The 22,653-nt window shown below is 33.0% G+C and overlaps 2 protein-coding genes across 4 annotated transcripts; one reads left to right on the top strand and one right to left on the bottom strand.

Moving 5' to 3' along the window:
• Positions 1-1,190: 1,190 nt before the first annotated feature.
• Sptr (Sepiapterin reductase) lies at positions 1,191-2,705 on the bottom strand. Its single transcript, XM_074175896.1, has 2 exons — positions 2,549-2,705; positions 1,191-2,481 (listed from the first exon to the last, which is right to left on the bottom strand). Exon 2 carries the CDS (start codon positions 2,434-2,436, stop codon positions 1,648-1,650), a length of 789 nt encoding a protein of 262 aa, XP_074031997.1. The 5' UTR covers positions 2,437-2,481; positions 2,549-2,705; the 3' UTR covers positions 1,191-1,647.
• Positions 2,706-4,838: 2,133 nt separating this feature from the next.
• LOC111511481 (uncharacterized) lies at positions 4,839-22,613 on the top strand. 3 transcript variants are annotated; one of them, XM_074175899.1, is made up of 4 exons: positions 4,839-4,946; positions 5,031-5,117; positions 5,168-5,444; positions 20,632-20,774. In XM_074175899.1, the coding sequence occupies exons 1-3, from the start codon at positions 4,919-4,921 to the stop codon at positions 5,440-5,442; spliced, it is 390 nt and encodes a 129-aa protein (XP_074032000.1). In that variant the 5' UTR covers positions 4,839-4,918; the 3' UTR covers positions 5,443-5,444; positions 20,632-20,774. The 3 variants fall into 3 exon arrangements, with proteins under 3 accessions (XP_074032000.1, XP_074031999.1, XP_074031998.1); XM_074175898.1 differs by lacking the exons at positions 4,839-4,946; positions 20,632-20,774 and adding an exon at positions 22,447-22,613 and having other exon boundaries at positions 4,953-5,117; XM_074175897.1 differs by lacking the exon at positions 4,839-4,946 and having other exon boundaries at positions 4,953-5,117.
• Positions 22,614-22,653: the final 40 nt, after the last annotated feature.

The following is a 22,653-nucleotide window of genomic DNA, read 5'->3' on the forward strand; positions in this document are numbered from 1 at the left end:
AACTAACTCGGCTAATGCCACGCAGAGAGTTGAAGTAAAACCATTCAGGCACCTGTGCAACGTCTTCGACTTGAAAGTCGAAAGCCAGCATTTTAAATGGCAAAGTTCTGAGGTGAAAATATATCAATATCACAAATTCCTATTATACCTACAGATGTGCCAATACATTTTGAATGTGTGCATTTTTCATTTAGATTGGCATTTGCAATAACTATTAGTCCCGAAGCCAAACAATGTTTGTGTTAGCTAACCATGGATTAACGAAAAATATTGTACATCAGCATCAAGGGATTATTATTATTTGTAAGTGTTATTGTTCTGATAGAAATAATTCATATGATAAAAATATATATTCATATAATACTTTATTATATTAATATAAATGGTGGTAGAACATTCAAGAAGGGAATAGGAAATATCGTAATAATATAATAGTTATTCTTATTTGCTTCAGTTCTATTTTTTTGAAATTTTTATAGATTTTATCACCATGTACAAATTGTTCAATGTCTGGTCGAAAAAATGGTATATAAATATTACTAGTTAAATGGAATATATTCCTTTCACAGTGTAGATTTTTATTTATTAGTTTTTGAATGGAACTTTCCATAGGTAATCATATGACAGAAAACAAAAATAGGAAAGTGAGAAGCTAGAGTTTTTGAAGACAGATTTCAAATGAAAAAAAGGATGTTGTTCAACTTTTATTCATATGGACCTAGATATACAAATATAGGATATTTTTCAAAACACCTCAAATTAAACATGAGTTGTATAAATATTGTGAACACTGAGATCAAGGTTGACCATTTTTTTTTAATTTGAAATAAATGAATCATAGGTTCTAATGATTGTATCTGGCAACTATTGGTTATAAAACAAAACATTGCTTTTTTGCCTAATTCACTTTTCATTATCCTTGAAAATATCTTGTATATTACCAAACAATGATTTACTTTTCTTATATATTTAAAGAGATAACAAGAAATATATCATCATATTATATTATAAAGAATATAATATAAATTAACAAATAATTTGTAATATATATATATATATATATATATATATATATATATATATATATATATATATATATATATATATATCATATTAGCAATGATTAAATTTTCTTATATATTTAAAGATATAACAAAAAATATATTAATTTTTAATGAATAACAAAAGCTAAAAATGAATTATTTAAAAAACATACACCATTATGAAAAAACATTATAAAGAATATAAATCAACAAGACTACAAGAGGAGAAGCTATTCTACTAACAAATAAGAAAGTTTCATATAGTATTTTATTCATATATATCAATAAATTGTTTTTACTATTGAATATTTATTATAATAAATGTATAATAATAGAAATATTTAATAAACTTAAATTAACATTTGCAAGTTTCTGCACAACAAGGTCATATAGCTTTCTTTAAAAAAAGGGAATGTTTTTCCAACTTGGATAAAACTAAGGTTTTACTGAAAGTTACATACTTATATGAAACTTATAATTACGTTCAGTCTGCTAGTTATTGTTTATTAAAAAAAAATTCATAAAAATTGTATAGAATAATTCTGAATATAATAGAGGTTCATGTATGAGGATTAATTTTTTATAATACTTAACTGTAAATCAGTTAAGAATCAAAATAATCAATAGTATCACCAGACTTAAAATCTCCCTTTTCTAATAACTCCAACATTTTATTTACAGTTTGGGCAGTTGTCAAAATACTACTTTCTCTTGTCTCTTTAAATGATTTCTGAACTTCTGTAGATTGGGCATTCTCTACAATATATTCAAACATGTCTGTATCAACAGGACCAGGCGAATAATTAAAAACCACAACATTGGGTTCTTCAGTAGCCAGAACTTTGAAAAAAATGTCTCTGGCAGCTTTTCCTGAACCGTACATTGCCAAGTTTGCAAAAGGTGTGCGCCCAACTAGGGATGTTATATTTACCACCACCAACTGTGGAGCGACAGGTCTGATTTTTTTTATGAAAATACTGTTCAACATAGCAACAGAAAATAAGTTAACATCATAATATTCGCGCCATGCTGTGATATCAGTTAAATCAGTTGTTTGCTTTACTGTACCAACATAACCAGCATTGTGGAAAAGCATTCCCAATTCAATACCTTTAGTGTCAACTGATTCTAGAACTTTCTGAATCAACTTCGTATAATCATCAATATTTGGTTTTGAAAAATCTGTAACATAGTGTTGTACAGTTATACCTTTATCGACTTCTCCAATTTGTGCCTTCGTTTCCTCGAGACCTTTTTCAGAACGAGCGAGAAGAATTAATATGGAATTCTGTTCCAAACGTCTGGACAATTCGATTGCTATCGTTCGGCCTATGCCCCTAGAAGCCCCCGTAATGAAAATTATCGATTTTTTCGAAAAGTTTATGGAGGGCATTTTTAGAAAATACTCAATAATCAAAATTGGAATTCCAGTTTCTTGCTGAAATAAATAAATTAAAATAAAAATGAATTCACAATTTTCTCTCGAATTTGTTAAGAATACTTACCGTACACACTAATATTTTGATTATAAATCAAAGCAACTGTTAACTGTTTACAACTTGATTCAATGACAACTGACAACTGCAATGACAACTATGAATGACGTACTGACTGACATCTGACAATACAAAATACCACCTAAACTTTTCTCAGAGTTCTTCCATGGGTCAAGGGTTGGCGTTGGCGATAGTATACATGCAACGCGCATTGGACGACCTCGTACGCTGGTACCTGGAATGGAAGATTCGGGTGAATCCAGAAAAAACTCAAGCGATAGATAGACACAAGAGTCACGATTTCAGACAGGGAAATCGAATGGCAAACGCGAGTCAAATACCTAGGTCTTTGGGTAGACCGCCGACTCAACTGGGTAAATCACATCGATTATATCAAGAGCAAAGTACAAATAAATGAGGATAGTCAAACTCTATCCTCTGATCAACAGAAATTCCAAGCTCAATCTTAAAAATAAGATTTTATTATACAATACGATGTTCAAGCCTGTCATTATGTATGCTTCAGGCGCTTGGAGACAAACCGCTCCGTCAAACCTCTCCATTTTGGAAAGGTTGCAAAACAAACTAATCAGGATGCTGGTGAATGCTCCATGATTCGTGCGGAATGAAGCCATTCGCAGAGATTTGAAGCTGTTAACTATACGGCAGTCCATTCAGTCGAGGAATCAGAGAGTGTTTGAGTCAGCGGAAACTCATGATAACCCATTAGTTAGGGAAGCTGTAGATTACACTATAGACGACCCTACTCGATTCAGAAGGCCCCGTCACTCGGTTGAGTGAAGGCCCCACGACGTCTGTTAAAATGAATAGTTTGTTCATCAAATAACCCCAGTCAGGAAGGGGTACACAAGGCCAAAGCGGCATAGAGGTCATTGATCTTTATGTCGTTACCAAAAAACACCTTCAGTTATGAACCACTAGTCCTGTCGAAAGACAGTTGAAAGGGTAAGGGAAAAATTTCCAACCTGAAGAAAATGAAAATGACAAACAAGAAGAGTTCTCATATGAGTACCGATTTTTACTAATAAGGTGTGATTTGTTCTCTCAGTAATCTTGCGTATACCATAGAATAATTTCACTAAAAAGACACTCGTCATAGAAAAAAAACCACGAACTTTTTTGACAAATTACATACAATATTAATTAGTTTAAATATTGGCTCAATAATCTGTCAAGTCGCATTCAGGAATATTCAGGATAACTTATCAATTCAACTGCAATAAAAGTATATACCCAATGAAATTTTTACAAAATTTAAATTTACCGCTAAAAATTACATTATACACCCTGAACACAGAATGAAGGTCACGGACTGTCCTCTCGACTCCTCAATATAAAAAACAGTATGAAAATTGTATTTTCTGTGGTGTATTTTGCTTAGAGTAACTCTGAGGTATTTTGTGATACAATTCACATACGTAAAGTACAACTGATATGATTCGATAAACATAAAAAAACGAATCGATCTGGCTACTGCTGAGAACATCCTAACCGTTTAATGAAAAATTACTTTTATGATGAGTCGATTTCATAAAATTTGTCAGCACTTTATCAATCTTATTGTTATATTATGTTATATTTTATATATTCTATTTTTAAACTCCGATATCTGGCAATTTGAATAATCCACTATTTGAATTATTAGACAGAGCTATTCCCCAAATTGTAAAATAACCACGGTTCATTACTTTTGAAAACAGCTAATTAGGTGCATAAAAAATTAAATAGTACAAATGTTTCAATAAACAATGTAAACTATAAAACGATAGTAATGCGTCTTCTATTGGTCTTAAAATCTAAGAAATTGCGGACGATTCACGTTTGAAATCTCTCTCTCTTCGATATATGAAATGCAAGTATTCATCCGAATGAGAGCTCTCACTGAATGAAACACAAACGTTAACTTTTGTTTTCTTTTTTTATTTTTAGTAGAAATAGATGTTATATAATCATTACACATGCTTCGATCTGACATAACTAAAACTCAGTTCTATGGATAAAACGTACTTTCATAGTGAAAACTGAAGACAAAACAGTTAATGTTTGCATTCAATCGAGGATGTTAATCTTCCATTCTCTACATTAAAACGAAATCTTGTATAAACTTAAGCAGTTGGTAATTGAGTTGATAGCAATATATTTTGTTTAATTTGCCAAATATAAGAATTTTAATGTGGAAATTGACTCAAAATCATAACTTGGGGTTACTTTATAGTAAATTTCATAAATATAAAAGCAATTCTCCATTTAAACGTTACGTTGTTCGAAGTAGTAGCCACGTCATTTCGTTTAATTACTTTGTTGACTTATTTCTATGACGCATGTCCATTGATCCTGCTGTACAACCAACTGTGTTATATGTACTGGTATTTTTGTTTTAGGGTTAGTAAGTACATTTGCAAACCTGTTTATTGAAAAAAAATGGATCCGTGGTTGATTTGTCAAAGTCAAGCTGAACTTTCCATTCCAGATACTACCATCACAAAATTTGAAGATAATTTTACGATAATTTCAAATAATAAGCTGCCAGACTCAGAACAGTACCTTGCTATTTTGGGTAAGGTCTATAAAATGGTAATATAAACTTAATCAAATCCTGACTTTCAGAAGAAAAGCTGAGGAAAATTAAAAACGACCCCAATATTATTGCTCAGCTATCTGCGAAAAAAGAAGCTTGTATGCAACAACTTCTATCAGGACCAGAAGAGATTGATGAAGAGATCCTGAACCTAGATGAACCTGTGTCTAGCTCCCAAATCCTTAGAACAATAGCACCCCAGAAACAAGCCTTGAATCATGGTGAAATTGTAGAGTTAGTTAAACACGATCAGTTGAAGAAAGAAAATGATTTAGAAACAGAAGATTCCGCCAACAGCAAATAGAGGTAAGTTGGGTTCCTTAATTTTTCAAGCTCATAAATATCAGTTTAAATGAGACGAAGTAAGGCATGTTCTAGTAATACTTTTCCTTACTCAGATTTTTCTAGTTGGTACTCACGAATTCAACAATTTGAAACAACTGATGTTCACTAATGAGAAAATTAGTTAAAATAATTCGCTATTGTGGTAGTTTCCCTGCCTTCATACAAAACCGACTTACACATGCAACAAAAGGCCAAATGAGTGTGGCATGTTAGAATCAAATCGGCATATTTAGAGCTAGCTATTATTCTAGTCCATATTCCGCTGAGACCAATTTGGTGAAATGCCCACAGAGCTGTTTTCACAATTCTGGCCTTTGGGAACAGTTCTTGTTTTCTATTTTTTTATTAAATATATGTTGAACATCTCATGGTTTTCACTTAGATTTCGCTTGGAAAGTGTTGATTACTACAACAATTAAAGTCTAGACAGAATTTCTTTGCTTACTTTTTCTAAGACAAAAGGAGGTACATGTGAATCACAAATAGATTGTTATAAATTATCCTTTCAAATACTACACATGGATCACTTATTTATTGTGATAAGTTATCTTTTCTAAAACCATACCTATATATTATATTTTGATAGTGGTTCAGTGACCATTGAATGAACTGGGAATTAGCTGGTTATAAAACATGGATAGTAGAGATCCATGTACTGTTCTGTAGTCATTTTTGTTATTTGTTTTATTTGATTTTGTTGTTGAACCAGGAAGCCAGTAAATCAAAAAGTACTTGTGACATGTTCTTGCTAGAATCAATAATAATATGGACTGGTCGTCACTTGATTTTAACAAATACTCCACCTGATCACATCAACTGTTGGTGACCAGCACAGAAAAACTTACCTGTGACTATGTCGTCAGTAACATCAGTTGTATACTTAGTTGAGAAATAAAAATAATCAGCAAAGGAAAAGTTGTGTATAAACTTAAATTTTGTCTATTTCTGAATATGGAGGTAAATTTTAGCCTCCGAAACGTTAAGATAAGTATTGTATAATTTCTCAGCTCTTTTTTTGATAGGCAAAATTATTGAATATGGTACGTTACTGATAAATGGAACATTTTTCTATGAGAAAAATAGTTCGATTTTATGCAGTAACTTATCCGGGGTAAACTCAAAAGTTTGCCTTGCAAGATCATTAAAAAATTAATTTTTCTTATCTTCTCCATATCTTTACAATAAAATAAAATATAAAACAAATATTCATAACCTCAATTTGCGTAATAGGGGCCATATCTCGCTTCCACCTTACGAAACTTATCTGTTCTGAAGAAGCTCTATGTGCAATTTCTTCAAGCTTATTACTCAACTCATCATTTCGTACTATGAAACTATATTCATTTCAAAACAAAATGAGACAGTCTCTTGGCCAAGAATGAATAACTCAATATTTACACATGTAATATTTATACTTCAACGTTTCTAAAATAATTGAATAGAACTGGCCGATACTTGATGAAAATCGATATTAAACAAATAATCAATACAGTTTATTGTATGATTTTCACTATAAGGGTTTTACAACACTCCTGATTTTTCTGAATTATATTCTGGTATAATAAATTATCGTGTGGGTCATGTCCGATGTTTTATATAGGTCAAACTGGAAGAACGTTCAAAACCCGCATAAAGGAACACAAATATAGTTTTCAGAATGGAAAAATAAATTCCACATATGCCAGTCATTTAATCTCAGAGGGACATGAGTTCAGCCATGAATACAAACCCCTTCATTTCCAGAAGAAAGGTTTGAAACTCAACCTGTTGGAGAGTATGGAAATAAACAAATTTAAAAATTCTCAACATCTCATGAACGATCAGACTGAATTGAATAATTCGCCAGTATTGAATCTATTCATTCAGAGGTAAAAATAGTTAGATATATTTATATATATACAGTGTGACCCATTTAAAATGGAACCACCCCTGTAGAATGTGCATTTTTCAATCAATGTCAATTTTTTTTTTATTGAAATATTAAGCATGAAAAACTGTATCTTGACACTTTCACAATTTTAGTTTCATTTCCAAGGCACTCTATGGTTTTTTTTGTTTGTCAAAAACGGCAAAAGTTTATTAGGCAATTTTTGTTTTCAAATTTGACTACACCACTGGAATCGTAGTCGTTATAAATCAAAACTGTCAAATTTTCATTAAAAAATATTTGTTAACAACGAAGTTACAACAACTTCAATTTTGGAAACAAAGTATTTGTTTGTAATTTTTATTCAGATTATAGACATATTTGAGATCTGACAACACTGTCATCACCAAGTAGAACACCAGTGAATTTGTACAGTGAAAATCCGAAGTCAACAGCTCAATGCGTTCTACAGTTATAACTCCTGAAAATATGGTAATGTGAGAGATTTGTGGTGCAAGCGTTTTGTAATAAAAATCTGACTACGGCACTGGATTTGTGGATAATATTCCCTTAAAATCATTCATTTGAGTGTAGGTTACGAGAAGTGTATTCTAGAATAACAGAAAATTAAAAATTCATTTTCAAGTTATGCAGTACTTAGTACATTCTTCCGCATAGCCGCTAAAATCAAATTGATTTAAAGCATGGAAATCATTTAATCAATAATAAAACAGAGAGCAGGACAAAAATTGTTCCCTGTAAATTCTTCATAACTCAGCTAAAACAATCTTTTAGAGGAGTTATCAATAATTTGAGGAAGCTAAACTCATTATGCAAAGGTTTTATAATAAATCAACAGTAGGCTGTGATTTTGACAGTTAATCATAAATAAAATAATAGTTGTTAGTTACGTGCATTTAATAATGGCTTTGCAATTATCATTAGAAGAAAGAATTGAAATTGTGAGAATTTCTGGGGACAATTATCATAGTGAAAGAGAAGCAGCTAGGATATTTAATCACAGACATCCAAATCAACTTCCCATTGACAGAAGCACCGTCAGTAAAATTAACAAAACATTTAAAGAAACCGGTGCAGTCAGCAAACATATTTTAAAAAATAATCCCCGAAGAAGAAATTTAAACGAAGGTGCTGTTTTAGATTATTTTAGAAACCACCCAAACAGAAGTTTACGAGTCGCCAGTTTGGATTTAAACTTACCGAGAGAGACTATTCGACGATGTCTCAAACAAAACAAAATGAGAGCATTTAAACCTAAATTTCTTCACTCTTTAAAGGCAGGTGATGAAGTGAAACGTATGGAACTTTGTTTGTGGGCACAAGGCGAGTACCTGAATACAAGAAATTTTTTAAACTGCATAATGTTTAGTGATGAAGCTTCTTTCAGCACCAATGGGGTAGTTTCATCGCAAAATGCTCGGTATTGGGCTACGGAAAATCCGCACTGGATCATAAATTGTAAAAGTCAATATTCCGAAAAAGTTAACGTTTGGTGTGGTATAGTACAAAATAGAATAATAGGTCCATATTTTTTTGATGGAAACATAAACGGGCAAAATTTTATGGAATTTCTAAATAACCAATTATCGGACGAAATAGATGAAATGCCTCTTGCGGAACAAGTAAATTTATATTTTCAGCTCGACGGCTGTTCCGTGCACAATTCGAGGATTGTTAAAGAGTGGCTAAATAACCAGTTTCCAAATCATTGGATAGGACGAGGTAGTGACTTAATTGAATGGCCACCTAGATCGCCTGATCTAACAATATTAGACTTTTTTCTGTGGGGTATTCTGACACAAAAAGTATACAGAACAAGACCAACGAATCGAGCTGAACTCATGCAAAGGATACGACAAGCTTGTGCCGAAATTACAGTTGAACAAATAAGAAATAGTGTAAACAATATTCGGAAGAGATACGATAAATGTATTGAACTTAATGGAGGTTTGGTAGAAGCCACAAAAATTTGAATGTTTAGTTTTAAATCAATGTTTATTTTAGTATCAGTTTTTTCTTAATGGCAATTATTTGTTGAATAAATACTTTGAAACTTGTTTGTATACATTTTGTTTTCATCAGCTATAGAAGAAGGTAGAGTAAGTTCAGAATCTCATAAAATGTGATTTTCCAGGTGCGCTGTTACAAAAGTACTATTATTTATTATTGGGAAACTTCCAAAAAGCTTACAAGTATGACCATTAATACTTCAAGATTCTATCAAGATTTGGTAAAAGCGCAATTGGGAGATCCCATGACATGAGATTCTGAACTTGGTCTACTACTGCGTAACTTGAAAATGAACTTTTAATTTTCTGTTATTCAATTATTCAATTTTTATTTTAATTTTCACTTCTCGTAACCTACACTCAAATGAATGATTTTAAGGGAATATTATCCACAAATCCAGTGGCGTAGTCAGATTTTTATTACAAAACGCTTGCACCACAAATCTCTCACATTACCATATTTTCAGGAGTTATAACTGTAGAACGCATTGAGCTGTTGACTTCGGATTTTCACTGTACAAATTCACTGGTGTTCTACTTGGTGATGACAGTGTTGTCAGATCTCAAATATGTCTATAATCTGAATAAAAATTACAAACAAATACTTTGTTTCCAAAATTGAAGTTGTTGTAACTTCGTTGTTAACAAATATTTTTTAATGAAAATTTGACAGTTTTCATTTATAACGACTACGAATCCAGTGGTGTAGTCAAATTTGAAAACAAAAATTGCCTAATAAACTTTTGCCGTTTTTGACAAACAAAAAAAACCATAGAGTGCCTTGGAAATGAAACTAAAATTGTGAAAGTTAGTGTCAAGATACAGTTTTTCATGCTTAATATTTCAATAAAAAAAAATTGAGATTGATTGAAAAATGCACATTCTACAGGGGTGGTTCCATTTTAAATGGGTCACACTGTATATACAGGTAGACTTTCGAAAAATGTATTTTTACCTGACTTTTTCAGGTATATTTATTATTTAGGTAGACGAATAGGTTATAGTATAAAATGTTGTAATTTAGAAGTAACTCTCAGTTTATGCTATTGTATAGTGAAACACGTGTCGCGGTTTTTGTGAAACCCTTATAGTGAAAATCATACAATAAACTGTATTGATTAGTTTTTTTTATATTTAAAATATTTTTTTTATTTTTGCACGAGAAATGATTGCACTTATGTTAACCTTGGGCTGAACTAGAACTTTTCCAAATTGTTATCAGCTCCATATTGCATTCGTATTTCATATTATTTCATATTGTTGTAAATCATGTCCTAAAAACAATAACGCCGGCCGCCACTGGTAGCCATAAACCATTTGTAACGTAGCTAAGAGCGCGCGAATGTTCGATGTTCGCTGCCGTTCTAGATGTAGCGAGAATACTGCTACCGGCTTCAATGGAATTCCAAGGAATGTTCCAGCGCCTTTGATTGTCAAAGCGCCAACCATCCGCTCATCGAGACAGTCAAGTGGAAGTGATAGTGTGGTACTCGGAGCGATCTTCTAATAAGGCGATAGACATTTGAATAATAGTTGAAGTGTTTGTTGTATTTGAAGTGAAATAAAGTTGAATTTGATTATTGTTCAGTGTAGTCAATTATTGGTAAACCCACGGGAAAAAACGTAACAATTGGTATCGGAAGTGGAATAATTAACTGAAAATTTTCTGTTTTATGGCGAAAAAAAGAAATGTTGATTACGACGAGATGGAAAAACTTGAGAAAACGTCTGTCGGAAGAACGGAAACGCCAAAATGAAGAAGATGAACGACGGTGGGAAGAAGAAAGATAACGCAGAAATGAAGATCGTGAATTATTACTAAGTATTCAGGAAAGACAGGAAAAAACAGAGACTTGCTGGTAAATATTCTGGAAAAACAAGAAAAAACAAAGGAATATCGTAAATTATTGGTAAATATTCAGGAGAATCAAGAAAAAGACAATAAGATGTACAATTATTTATTTGAAGATTTGAAAGCTTCGCAAGTGAGTAAAGAGGAGGTACAGGAATTGATCCAGGAAGAATTTGAAAAAGTATTTCAGGAAACGAAGGATGGATTGGAAAAAGTAGTCGATGAGAAGCTTGAAGGGGCTGAAAGAAAACTTGAAAAGAGATTTTCCGAAAACTTCGGAAAGGAAAGAGTCACGGAAAAGCAAATAGCCAGGAGGACAAGGAGAGCTTCCTTTATGGACAGCTCTGATAGGGAGAAAAGCTCCCCTACCTCCCGCCGCTTCGGGTTTCCTCTGACCCGGAGGGTAGCAACCTGTAAAGGTCCCTTATTTAGGGATACGGACAGGAAACCTTAGGAATCACCTGACCACGGTGTGGTACAGTCATTAATAGCCTCTGAGGGTGACACTACCTTTATGAGGAGGCAAGAGATCATCATAGCGGATCATCATATGGATTGACAAAGGAGTGAGGCCAGAATGGCAAGAGAACTCCTTGTACGGCCAACAGGAAAAAGGTTGCTGAATCCAGTGGAACTCCATGTGCATTCGATATGACCTACTCACTCGGAAATGGGAAAGCTCCGATGGAAGAACCCACAAATTCCAGATAATCTTACCAAAGACGTGTATCCCAAATATACTTGAACAGCTCCACGATGGTCGCACTGGAGGGCATTTTGAAGTAAATAGAACACTAGCGAGAGTGCGTGAGAGGTACTATTGGGACAATTGCCGTCGAGACGTGGAAGAGTGTGACCAGGCTCTTCGAGAAAGGGTACGAAGACAAAGAGGAAAGTTGAAGCAGTACCTCGGCGGGAGCTTTTTCGAGAGGATTGCAGTTGACATTCTGGGACCACTCCCTATGACCACATCCGATAACAACTACCTTATGGATGTTATGGACTACTTTTGCAAATGGCCTGAAAACAGTGGCAGAAGCCCTATTGGAGAACGTAATTGCCAGACACAGAGTACCCCAGGACCTACACTCTGATCGGGGCCGCAACTTCGAATCGGATTTATGGAAGGAGATGATGACTTTGTTGAGAATAAAGAAGACAAGAATAACTGCTTTTCACCCACAGTCCGATGGAATGGTCGAGAGGCATAATCGCACCTCTCGATGTTTGTCTCCGAAAACCAAAGAGACTGGGATGAATTGGTTCCTCTCTTTCTGTTGGCATACAGGAGCTCCTAACACGATGCGACAGGTCGAGAATTGAAACTTCCGATAGATGTATTGTGTGGCAGCACATCTGATGATTCTGAGGTAGTATTTAAATGTCCTGAAGAAGAGACTGGAAATTGTACACAAACTTGCCGGATCCAAATTACAGCTTTCCAGCGACAGGATGAAACATTGATGAAATGCAGGATGAAGATAAGATTTGACAAAAAGTCGCTGCCAGTGAGCTTCAAGGAAGGCGATGCGGTTTGGTTTACCAACCCCAACGTCGGAAAGGTTTGTGTTCCAAATTCTAATGTTTTGATGTTCCAAAAAAAGGTTTATTGAAATCTTTCACATCGTCAAATCTATTTGAATTTAAAATATCAAACACTTTATCCATTTTTTCAATGAATGTAGCCGTTCCTAGTGCTGCTGATGGTATCTGATTGAAACTGGCATATGTATTCATCGCTGTGGCTACCGAATGACTGAAAACTTGACTGGCTCGCTTGGTAAAGGCATCAGATTCAGTCCGTCGCGCTGTAGGTCGGCTGAGCATAAAATTCGAGGTGGGGAATCTTGATCGAAATATGGCGGAGAGTGAACTTACTTGTGTTTACTTCTATACGGTGATTTGGCTACGTTATAGCCCAATCCCAGACTCGATAACTGAAGCTACCGCCACACTACAACGAAAATAAACATCGCAGATTGAAGGAATGATGTCACAGATATCTAGTGTCCGACCGAAAGTTCGGTTTCGGTTGAGTTTCGGTAAAAAAACGGGTTTCGGTTTCGGCGGCATACCTGCCGAAACTACGACAGAAATCGAAACTGAATTCGGGAATTCTTGCGCTGTGATTGGCACGTGGAAGTGCCTAATAGATAGATGAAATCTATAATAATTGAATCACGAATTTGTAGCATAGGTTATTATTGCACAGTGCCATGTATGGATATAAATTAAATATTAGTCGTTATCAGATTCAATACACGCAACACCAGACGCAAGAGTCGAAGAATTTATTCTTTTGTACATCCATACATTTAATTTGCGCAACATGTCGCTGGATTGCTGAAAATCGATACATGATCCTAGAGCGATCTAATATCGTTTGTATTATAATGACGTAACATAACCTCGAAATAAGAGTTAAATTGCGTGGGGAACCCCGGTATCATCGATAAGCTATGGAGTTTTAAAAATATTGGATGCGTTCTTAAAAATTAGAAAAAAAAGTTTGAAGCTCGTTCAAGTTTAAAAATGGTTGGATGAGTGCATTATGAATGAAAAAACTATAGATTGTTATTATTGATTTTTTATATCGACAAATAAAATTAATCGGATATTTTTTTTTCTCATTTTATTCTAATATTTGAAAATATCGTATATTTTGCGTACGATTAGGAATATACGATCGTACGGTAGGGCAGCAAATCAAGTTACCACAAACTGAAAAATTTTCCCAAACGGAAACCCACCTTATTATTTTGCTATAAAGTTCAAAATCGAGTATAGCTTGACGTGCTGGCGACTGTACATCGTACCAAAGCCAAAAGGTCGTATAAATACGATTTAAATAGTACGGTTGGCAACGCTTGTACGAGCGAGTTAACCAAATTCGAATACGAGACTCGAGTCATTTGGACTCGCATAAATAGAATCGAGTTAGCGAGTACGAATCGATTCTTCCTGACTCGAGTACCGGAATCAAGTCCGGCGTACTCGAACCAAAATAAATTGGTATCCGAGTAGGCGAGTTCTAAAGCAGGAATCGAGTCTGGCTCGAGTCAAACCGTACTCGGCACATCGCTACTAATCATCTCGTGATTGGCTTGTATTAGAAGTTCATTTTGTTTGTTGTGAGTTTTCGTGTGATTTATTTTGAATTCGGTAAGTTTTATCACGTTATATTGTGGCATAAGAGTAGGTGGTATAAACATCAAAAAATAATAAACAAACTAGTACATAAATTATAGTTAAATCAAGTTTAACTAAATATTTTTTTGGTTAATTTCTTTCGTTATTATAGTACATTAGTGGTGATAATGTTATGGATTCAGAGATTCAAAGTTAATTTTAATACTTTTCCCAAAGTATCCAAGTGGCAAGTACAGTTAGATACTTACCTACGTACATACATAATTGTTTTTATTTTAAAATTAACACACTTAAAATTAAATAAGTATGTACTTACATAGATGCCTAGCTCCTAGGTATCCTTATAATAAAATTTCTATTCCGTGAAAATTCATGATAGTCAACGAATATAAATACGTAAATTTAAAATGCATAGAGTATTGATTAAACCTGATGAACAAAGGGACTACCCTTTTGGGGTTTTTGTAGGAAAACCTTATGGAATTCTGTGTTCATTCTACAAAAGAGAGCAATCCGTTATTTGTACAAGGCCAAAGCAAGGGATCACTGTAGACCACTATTCATCAAGCATCAAATTCTTACGCTTACATGCCTTTTCATTATGGAGACTGTATGCTTGATTCACAACCGACATTTATCGAATGATAACCCATTAAATCCCAGGCACACCAGAAATAACTGCCATATCTCCCTGCCAATACCTAGGTCGACTCAAATTAAAAATTCAATAATATACGAAAGCAAAAAAATGTACAATCATTTGCCTGAACATTTTAAAGCAATCGGAAATAAAAAAAAATACAGGAAGGAGATAAAAGTATTTCTCATTTCAAAAGCGTATTATGACCTGCAGGAATATTACAATGACCATTTTTAATCATTTATATTTGCATAAAGATATAGGTATCAACTTCATGTCTAGATATTGTTTTGTAATTAGTTTCGAATATATGTGAGTGAATGTCATCATTCTATTTGTCATGGTTGTGCTTATTTATATGGACATTTTATATGGATATTTTATTTATACATATGTGTGTATATGTGTATGTATATGTGTGTGTATATATATGTGTATATAAATAATTATTCATCTTTACATTTTATATTTTCATATTTTTTGTCTCATATGTATTGGACACAGTGGATATCCACTTCATTGTTATTTATTCACTTTGTCAATAAGAATAATTATTCTTGGACAATAAAGTACAGTTTGATTGATTGATTGATTGATTTCTTTTGTTGTACTGTTCTTCAATCATCGGTAACGAAAAGACAATGTCGTTAAAACTGAGATTAAAGGTAATACGTCGGTACCTATTAATAAAAATCCTCTGATAATAGATAATATCGTTAACTGCAAAATGCAGTCAGTTCAGACAGCCACCTATCTACTTTTATTAATTAAATATCTAGTGTGGTCTTTACGTTCGGGGCGTCGCGATAACCTTCAAAAAACATAAGGGAGCCGTGAATTTGAAAAGTTTGAGAAACAGTGATCTAAAGCTAAGTGCAAACAGTCGAAGCCTAGAAGGCAAACTATTTCCGGTTTGAAGCTAGACTTGTCTAAATTTCACGAAACAGAACATAAATAACATCTAAAACGCCAGTTGGAAATCAACAAGCACAAATCTGAAGCTAAAATAATGTGAATGTGCGATGAGAATCACAAAAATTCAGTAACCACCATTGACGGTGGCAGTAGCAGCGGTATCAAACTGGTGCAGACCACAATCCCTAACATCGCGCAGAGGCTGGGTTAAATAATAATAATAATGATTGTAATTTATTGAAGAAAATTACAATTTTGTTCAACTGGCTATCGACCGGAGTCCTTCCGCCTGTGTAACAAAATTGCTTTGAAATAACATAGCTTATTTTACAATATCAAAAAAAATAAAAATATATGGAGATAAAAATGAACAAACAAAACAATTTCACTGATGAAGTTGTGTCAATTTTTCTAACAGTGTTTCTGGTGGGTGGCGATGTCGTACTCTTGAATGGAGGTTTCTTTTGACAACATACTTTCTAATGATTTCTTCATTGTCGTCTTTTCTAGCAAACTTTTGAGTAAGTGATGGTAGTCTTTCCTCGATAGGATTAATACTAGTGAGTTGGAATCATCAAAATGGCCAGGTCATCTTGAAGTATCACACAGATAGTTGATAGTGAGGCATTCAAAAGACTTAATTTTACAGATCCTCATGGTCCCCAAAAGTAAAATTTGAAATCAGAAACATATCTTAGAACCACTTTAATATGGACAAATCCTCCTAAAACATGCTCACTCTTAAGTCTTACTGGCCATTTTAATGTTGGACCAAAAAAAAGTTATACTAGGTGCCCAAGTACTCGAAAATGAGCACACCGGATCGTACATTGAAGAAAAATTGCGAGAAATAATAGACAAATGGAATATCGGTAATGAACTATTTATACTTTTATGTCACAATACAAAAAATATGGTAAGCGTTATGCGGGGTCAATTTGAATCTTTAGGCTGCATGTCACACACTTTACAGTTGGTAGTAAAAGATACATTATTTTCGGAGGGAGAACATGAAAAAGTCATTAAAACTTGCAGACATATAGTAGGCCACTTCAAACGAAGCTGACTGAATGTCAATATCAATGCGGATTATCAGTACATTCATTAATTCAGGATATTGAAACTAGATGGAACAGACAACATGTTAGCAAGATTGTATGAACAAAAAACTGCCATAAATTTGTACAGCTTGGAACATGGCAGTATTGACATTCTTTCGCCTTTGGACTAGGAAATTATAAAGAATCTTACTGAGGTACTAAAGTTTTTTTATGAAGCTACACTTGATCTGTCATATAATAACGCATGCATATCCCTTGCAATTCCTTTGATATCACTGCTAAATAGAAAGCTGCAAACTAGAGATGAAAATGAAAGCGAAATAATGAGAAACATGAAAACACGGTTGCATGAATCAATGAATCGACAATTTGTATATGTCAAAGGTAATCCTGCTCTAATAACTTCATCATTACTGGATACAAGATTTAAAAGTACATATCTGAATTCTGATGAAGTTGACATTGCCACTTTGGAAATAGAAAACCATTTGAAGATGTGAATGCAAGACATTAGCGATACAATAAGTAAAAACTGTCATTCTGGAGATCCACAGCCATCTTGTTCATCTAGAATGGCGTCTTCAGAAAAAGGAGAAGGGCTTTAAGATGCCAATGATAAATCTACTTGTCACTTAATAGAAATTTTAAAAACTACACCTCACGATTTGATCTTCACAAACTTTATTTTGAAAAATATATCACATGTTTGGCTAGCACAGTAGCTTTTTTAAGTGATTTATACTTCATGTTGTTCTTACATTAATATTTATATACTATGGGTAACCACAACTGAAACTACCTCAAAAAATTACCTAAACCTCTACCTAAGGTATCTATTCAACTATGGTTACCTGAAGCATATTACCTCACATCTACATCAATAAGACCTCTTTTTCGGTTTTTAAGAAAACAAGTTCAATAATGGTGATCTATTCAAATCCAGTTGGTCATTTATTAGAATGTTTGAATTTTTAAGTTTATTAATTTCCATTGCTTCCAAATGATTCAGTTTCAAACATTCATTTTCTATGTGCAAAATTTCGAACCCTTCATCAAAGATATGATTTTCTTGTAGAAGATGATTTGAATCTGTTGAATTTGTTTTCTTATTTACAAAGCTCGTATGATGTTCCTGGATTCAATTCCTGACTCTCCTGTCCGTCTGACCAATATATACATTAGGGCACGTTCCACACTTTAATTTATATACTTCTGATTTCTCGAATTTGGATGTTTTGTCTATATTATTTTAAACTAACTTTCCCAACGTATTATTTGTTCTATATGCAATTTCAATATCTCGTTTCGTCAAAAATGAAGCCACTTTTTTCGATCGGTTGTCCAAAATACGTCAAAGCTCTATGATTTTGATTATCTACCTTATCGATAGGAAAAACGTCTTGAATCGCTTATGCATAGACTTTCTAGGCAAGTATTTTGTTTATTAATTCGGCTTTAAACCCATCGTTAACTGCAATTTGATGATATTAAGTTCTTCATTGAAATTATCTATTGAAAGAGGAACATTGACTAATCTGTGAATCATGCTATTATAAGCTGCTATTGTGGTTACCTGTAGTATATAAATATTATTGTTAGAATAACTTGAAGTATAAATCACTTAAAAAAGCTACTGTGCTAGCGAAACAGATAGATAGATAGATTTATTGATTCTTTTTGCTACATAATGTGTAGATGGGATAAGTCATAATTGTAGTTATAAACATGCATGCATATAAACATACAAAGGTATAAACAAACATATAAATAAAATTCTAGGTCTAGATAGAATGCAAGTAAACTAGGCTTCACAATAAAAATAATGTTGTCCAGGCATCATATAAAATCTTATGTAATAATATCAATAATATATATATATATATATATATATATATATATATATATATATAATATAAGTCCAAAGATGTGGTACAAATATATTATTTAAATATAAATAGAAAAAAAAGGAAAAATATGAATCACCAGCTTGCTTAGAAACAATAAACAAGGAGAGGTAACAAGGACATTTTCAAATAAAGTTTTCAAAAGGAATACGATCGCTCATTGCTTACTTCAAGTGTAAATTCGTCTACTGTGTATGATCAAATCTTTTCTTCTTATATTATAGCTATGCATCTCTGTTTTTGTTTGGAAAAGTTCTTTATTTTCATGTACATATGTCAATGTTTTTAAAATGTACAAACTTGCAACTGTCAATATTTTATTTTGTTGGAATATATTTCTACATGAAGTTCTAAAGTCTAAATTAAATATCAACCTCAGCAGTGCTTTTTGTTTTATAAAAATCCTATCTGATCCAGTAGCTAGTCCCCAGACCGAAATGTTCCGATACATGATAGAGTGAAATTTAGCATAATAAACTGATATCAGTGAATTTGTATCTAACTTGCACTTAAGAGATTTCATCAGATAGTATGATTGATTCAATTTCTTACATATATAATCTATATGTTCTTGCCATGTGAGGAGTGAGTCAACCATAGTTCCTAAGAATTTTGTCGAGCTGGTCAGTTCTAAAGGTTTATTTTGGAAACTGATATTGAGTTATGTTGATTTCTCGATGTTGTGATATATTTTGTGATATATTTCTCAAAATAAAGTTTGTGAAATCAAATCGTGAGGTGTAGTTTTTTAAATCACTATGGATCTTCATCAAGTAACGGCCGAATTAATCAGAAAACTTAATTATTACATAAATATTAAGTACATATTGGGATATTAGGATATTAGTTAACAACTTAAATAAGTAATTTTATTTGAATTGAAGGGGTTATATTTTTAGGAGTGATTAATTTTTTTTGTATCAGATGGAGTAGTAGAAAGCCAAAAACTTTCTTCCCCCCCCCCCCAAAAAAAAAGTAATTTTATGTTTAATATTTTTGAAAAACCATTAATAATATTCAAAAGAAGAATCTACACTTACTCAAAAAAAGACCTCGCTTATTTTAAGTATTTTTAAAGTGTAATTAATATTTTTTCTTGTTGATTATCAATAAGTGAAAATGTCAAAGACTGCATAACGTTGTGATTTAAAGATGAAAAAATGAATACTGACTGATTATAATGTTTTCTTTATATTTCCCTCAAAATAATCCTTGTAAGAAAGTTTCGGTTTCGGCCGAAACTGAGACCATTGCCGAAATTCGGTTTCGGTTGTAAAAACCAGTTTCGGTCAGACACTACAGATATCCAGACCAATGATAACAAGTTATACTCCACCGGTGGCGTGTACATAGTAGTAATACACTGCGAAACTTTAAACGTGTTTTTCTCAAGAACTAGTTTTTGAACACCATGTACTTTTTTCGGCTAACACCACATATATGTTTGATAGTTTTTATTTCATCTTGCCAAATTTATTTTAGACTGCCTTTAGAAAATATGTTTCATCCATATACATAAAGGGAAAACTGTTTTGTAGAAACAGACTGTATTTTCTTGAAAATGCTATTCTGTTGAGTAAAAAAAGAAAAAGTAATTACTTATTCAGATTCAATGCCTCAAAAATAATTAATTCTACAATCTTCAGAACCAAAAAAATGTTTTTTATTGTGTGGCTGTATAAGTAAAATCTTCATAGCCAACGATTCTAATATTCAAACTGTATTGCAGGTTAATTTTTTTATCAATATGAGTCCATTGATGTTCTTATTGAAGTTAGCTTGGGATTGTAGATATCGCCTTCCTCTTCTCATAACTGTAGGTTTTATGGTATTAGATGTTAGAATGCAACTTAATATCAATGTACAGACTCGAAGGGTCCCTAGGCCTCGACCCCCTCCTCAAAGAATGAATATAGAAGAACTTAGAGATGCCAATTCATCAGATGGTGAGTAGAAAATGTTGGTTGTCTTTCGCTAAACGTTTTTAACCATACAAGAAAAAAAATGAAGGTATTTCAGAGAATGTTTTCTAGTGCAAAAACAATTCCAAAATGGGTGAATTTTTAGAAGCTGCAGCCAAATCGATTCACAATCTGAAAGCATAAAAAATTGCAATGGCAAACTGGCAAATTTTTTAGTTCATCCTGACAAGTTACCGTGTGAATTTATTTGTAACTTGTATTCAATAATTTTGACAAATAATTATCTCAACTTTTTGGAGGCCAAAATCTGTCTCCATTTCCAGAACTGAAAAAATCAAATGTAACTTTCTGTTATTGCATGTATCTGTCTCGCAGAAATGAGCCCTAAGTATTGTATATAATTTAAACTTTCGAGATTTATGTTGACGATTCTTCAAAGGTAATAAAATCCTGATTTAAAAGTTTTCATTCTGGAGACTGATCTTGCTTCAAAAAGAGAGAAACGAATTTTATAACAATAAAATAAAAAATAATTGTCAAGAAAAAATATTACTCTTCCACTACGTTGTTCATCGCTAATGAAAGTCTCCAATATATTGGAGAAATCAATTGTAGAGTCAAGTGCCAAACCAAATAACAGTTACCAAAGACCTGAAGCAATTCAGAAAGTCTGTTTAGAATCCCTTGGCGGGGAAAAAGCTTCGACAGTATTGAGGAATAGTTTTCACTTGAATTTGTCTTTTTCAAATTCAAGATTGTTTGTGTTTTTTATTTTCAGTTAAAAATTCCGTGTGTATACTATTCATGTAATTATTACCAGTTTTTAGACATTAAGAAAAGACCCAATGTTCTCTGAATAACAAGAACTTTAAATCGGTCCGAAGAAATTAATCTTCAACATTCACATTAATATGATGGCATCCCAAACGAGCACTTTTCCCAATCACTAGAAATGCAGTACTCTTTTTGACGAGCGTTTCACCAACCTAGTTGGCGTCTTCAGGATAAGAAAACTAGTTCCTAACTTGTCTCCATTTATATCAGAAAACACGTCCACTTTCCGATACACATCAACAATAAGTAGAAATTTATTGGAAATTTTCTTGTGAAAGTTCCCTCAAATTTCAACAGAGTGATTTGTAAAAAGGAATACAATAGGCTGTTCAGAATGGGACCTTTGTCACTGATCATAGTTCTCATGCCACATTTTGCTATATCCAGACCAGATCCAGAAATGAACCGGTCTCAACGATTTCAGACAGTTTCCATTTATTCTATGGCCGTCCTGTAAGGTGTATTGAGAGACATTAGATTTTTCTGATCCTCGAAATCAGATGTACCACGTATTCTTTGAAACGAGATTTAATGGCTCGCTTAATCTGACCGATATATTTTTTGTCGAAGTCCTTATATGAGGTATCACGCAACCTAATTTTATTTGTAGTTTCAGTTTGAAGGGTATTCCAGCTGTTTAAAAGTCCTCTTCAGGAGCAAACTTATATTTTAAGATTTTTGTGAAGAGTTATTTTCCTAACAGTTCTGCTTGGCTGTATTTTTGATGTCCCACTTACCGATATTGTGTATGGTTTATTTTGGTTTATCAATATGTAATTTTTTTCCAGATTCTTGGTCTACCGTTGAAGAGAATTCGGAGTCAGAGACGTGATCTAATGTAATTGTGGGACTGTTGTAAAAAGTGATAATTTTTAGATGTCTTTTATATATTTATTTAGCAGAGAAAACCCTAATGTAGTAACCAATAAATAGTTGATTACACATTTTTAATATATTTTTTTGATAAATATTTACTTACCACTTTACATCTCCCA

Source organism: Leptinotarsa decemlineata, unplaced genomic scaffold, assembly GCF_025532065.1.
Source record: "Leptinotarsa decemlineata unplaced genomic scaffold, Ldec_3_MD MMD2_tig00001393_RagTag_RagTag, whole genome shotgun sequence".
In the NCBI taxonomy this organism is placed as follows: domain Eukaryota; kingdom Metazoa; phylum Arthropoda; class Insecta; order Coleoptera; family Chrysomelidae; genus Leptinotarsa; species Leptinotarsa decemlineata.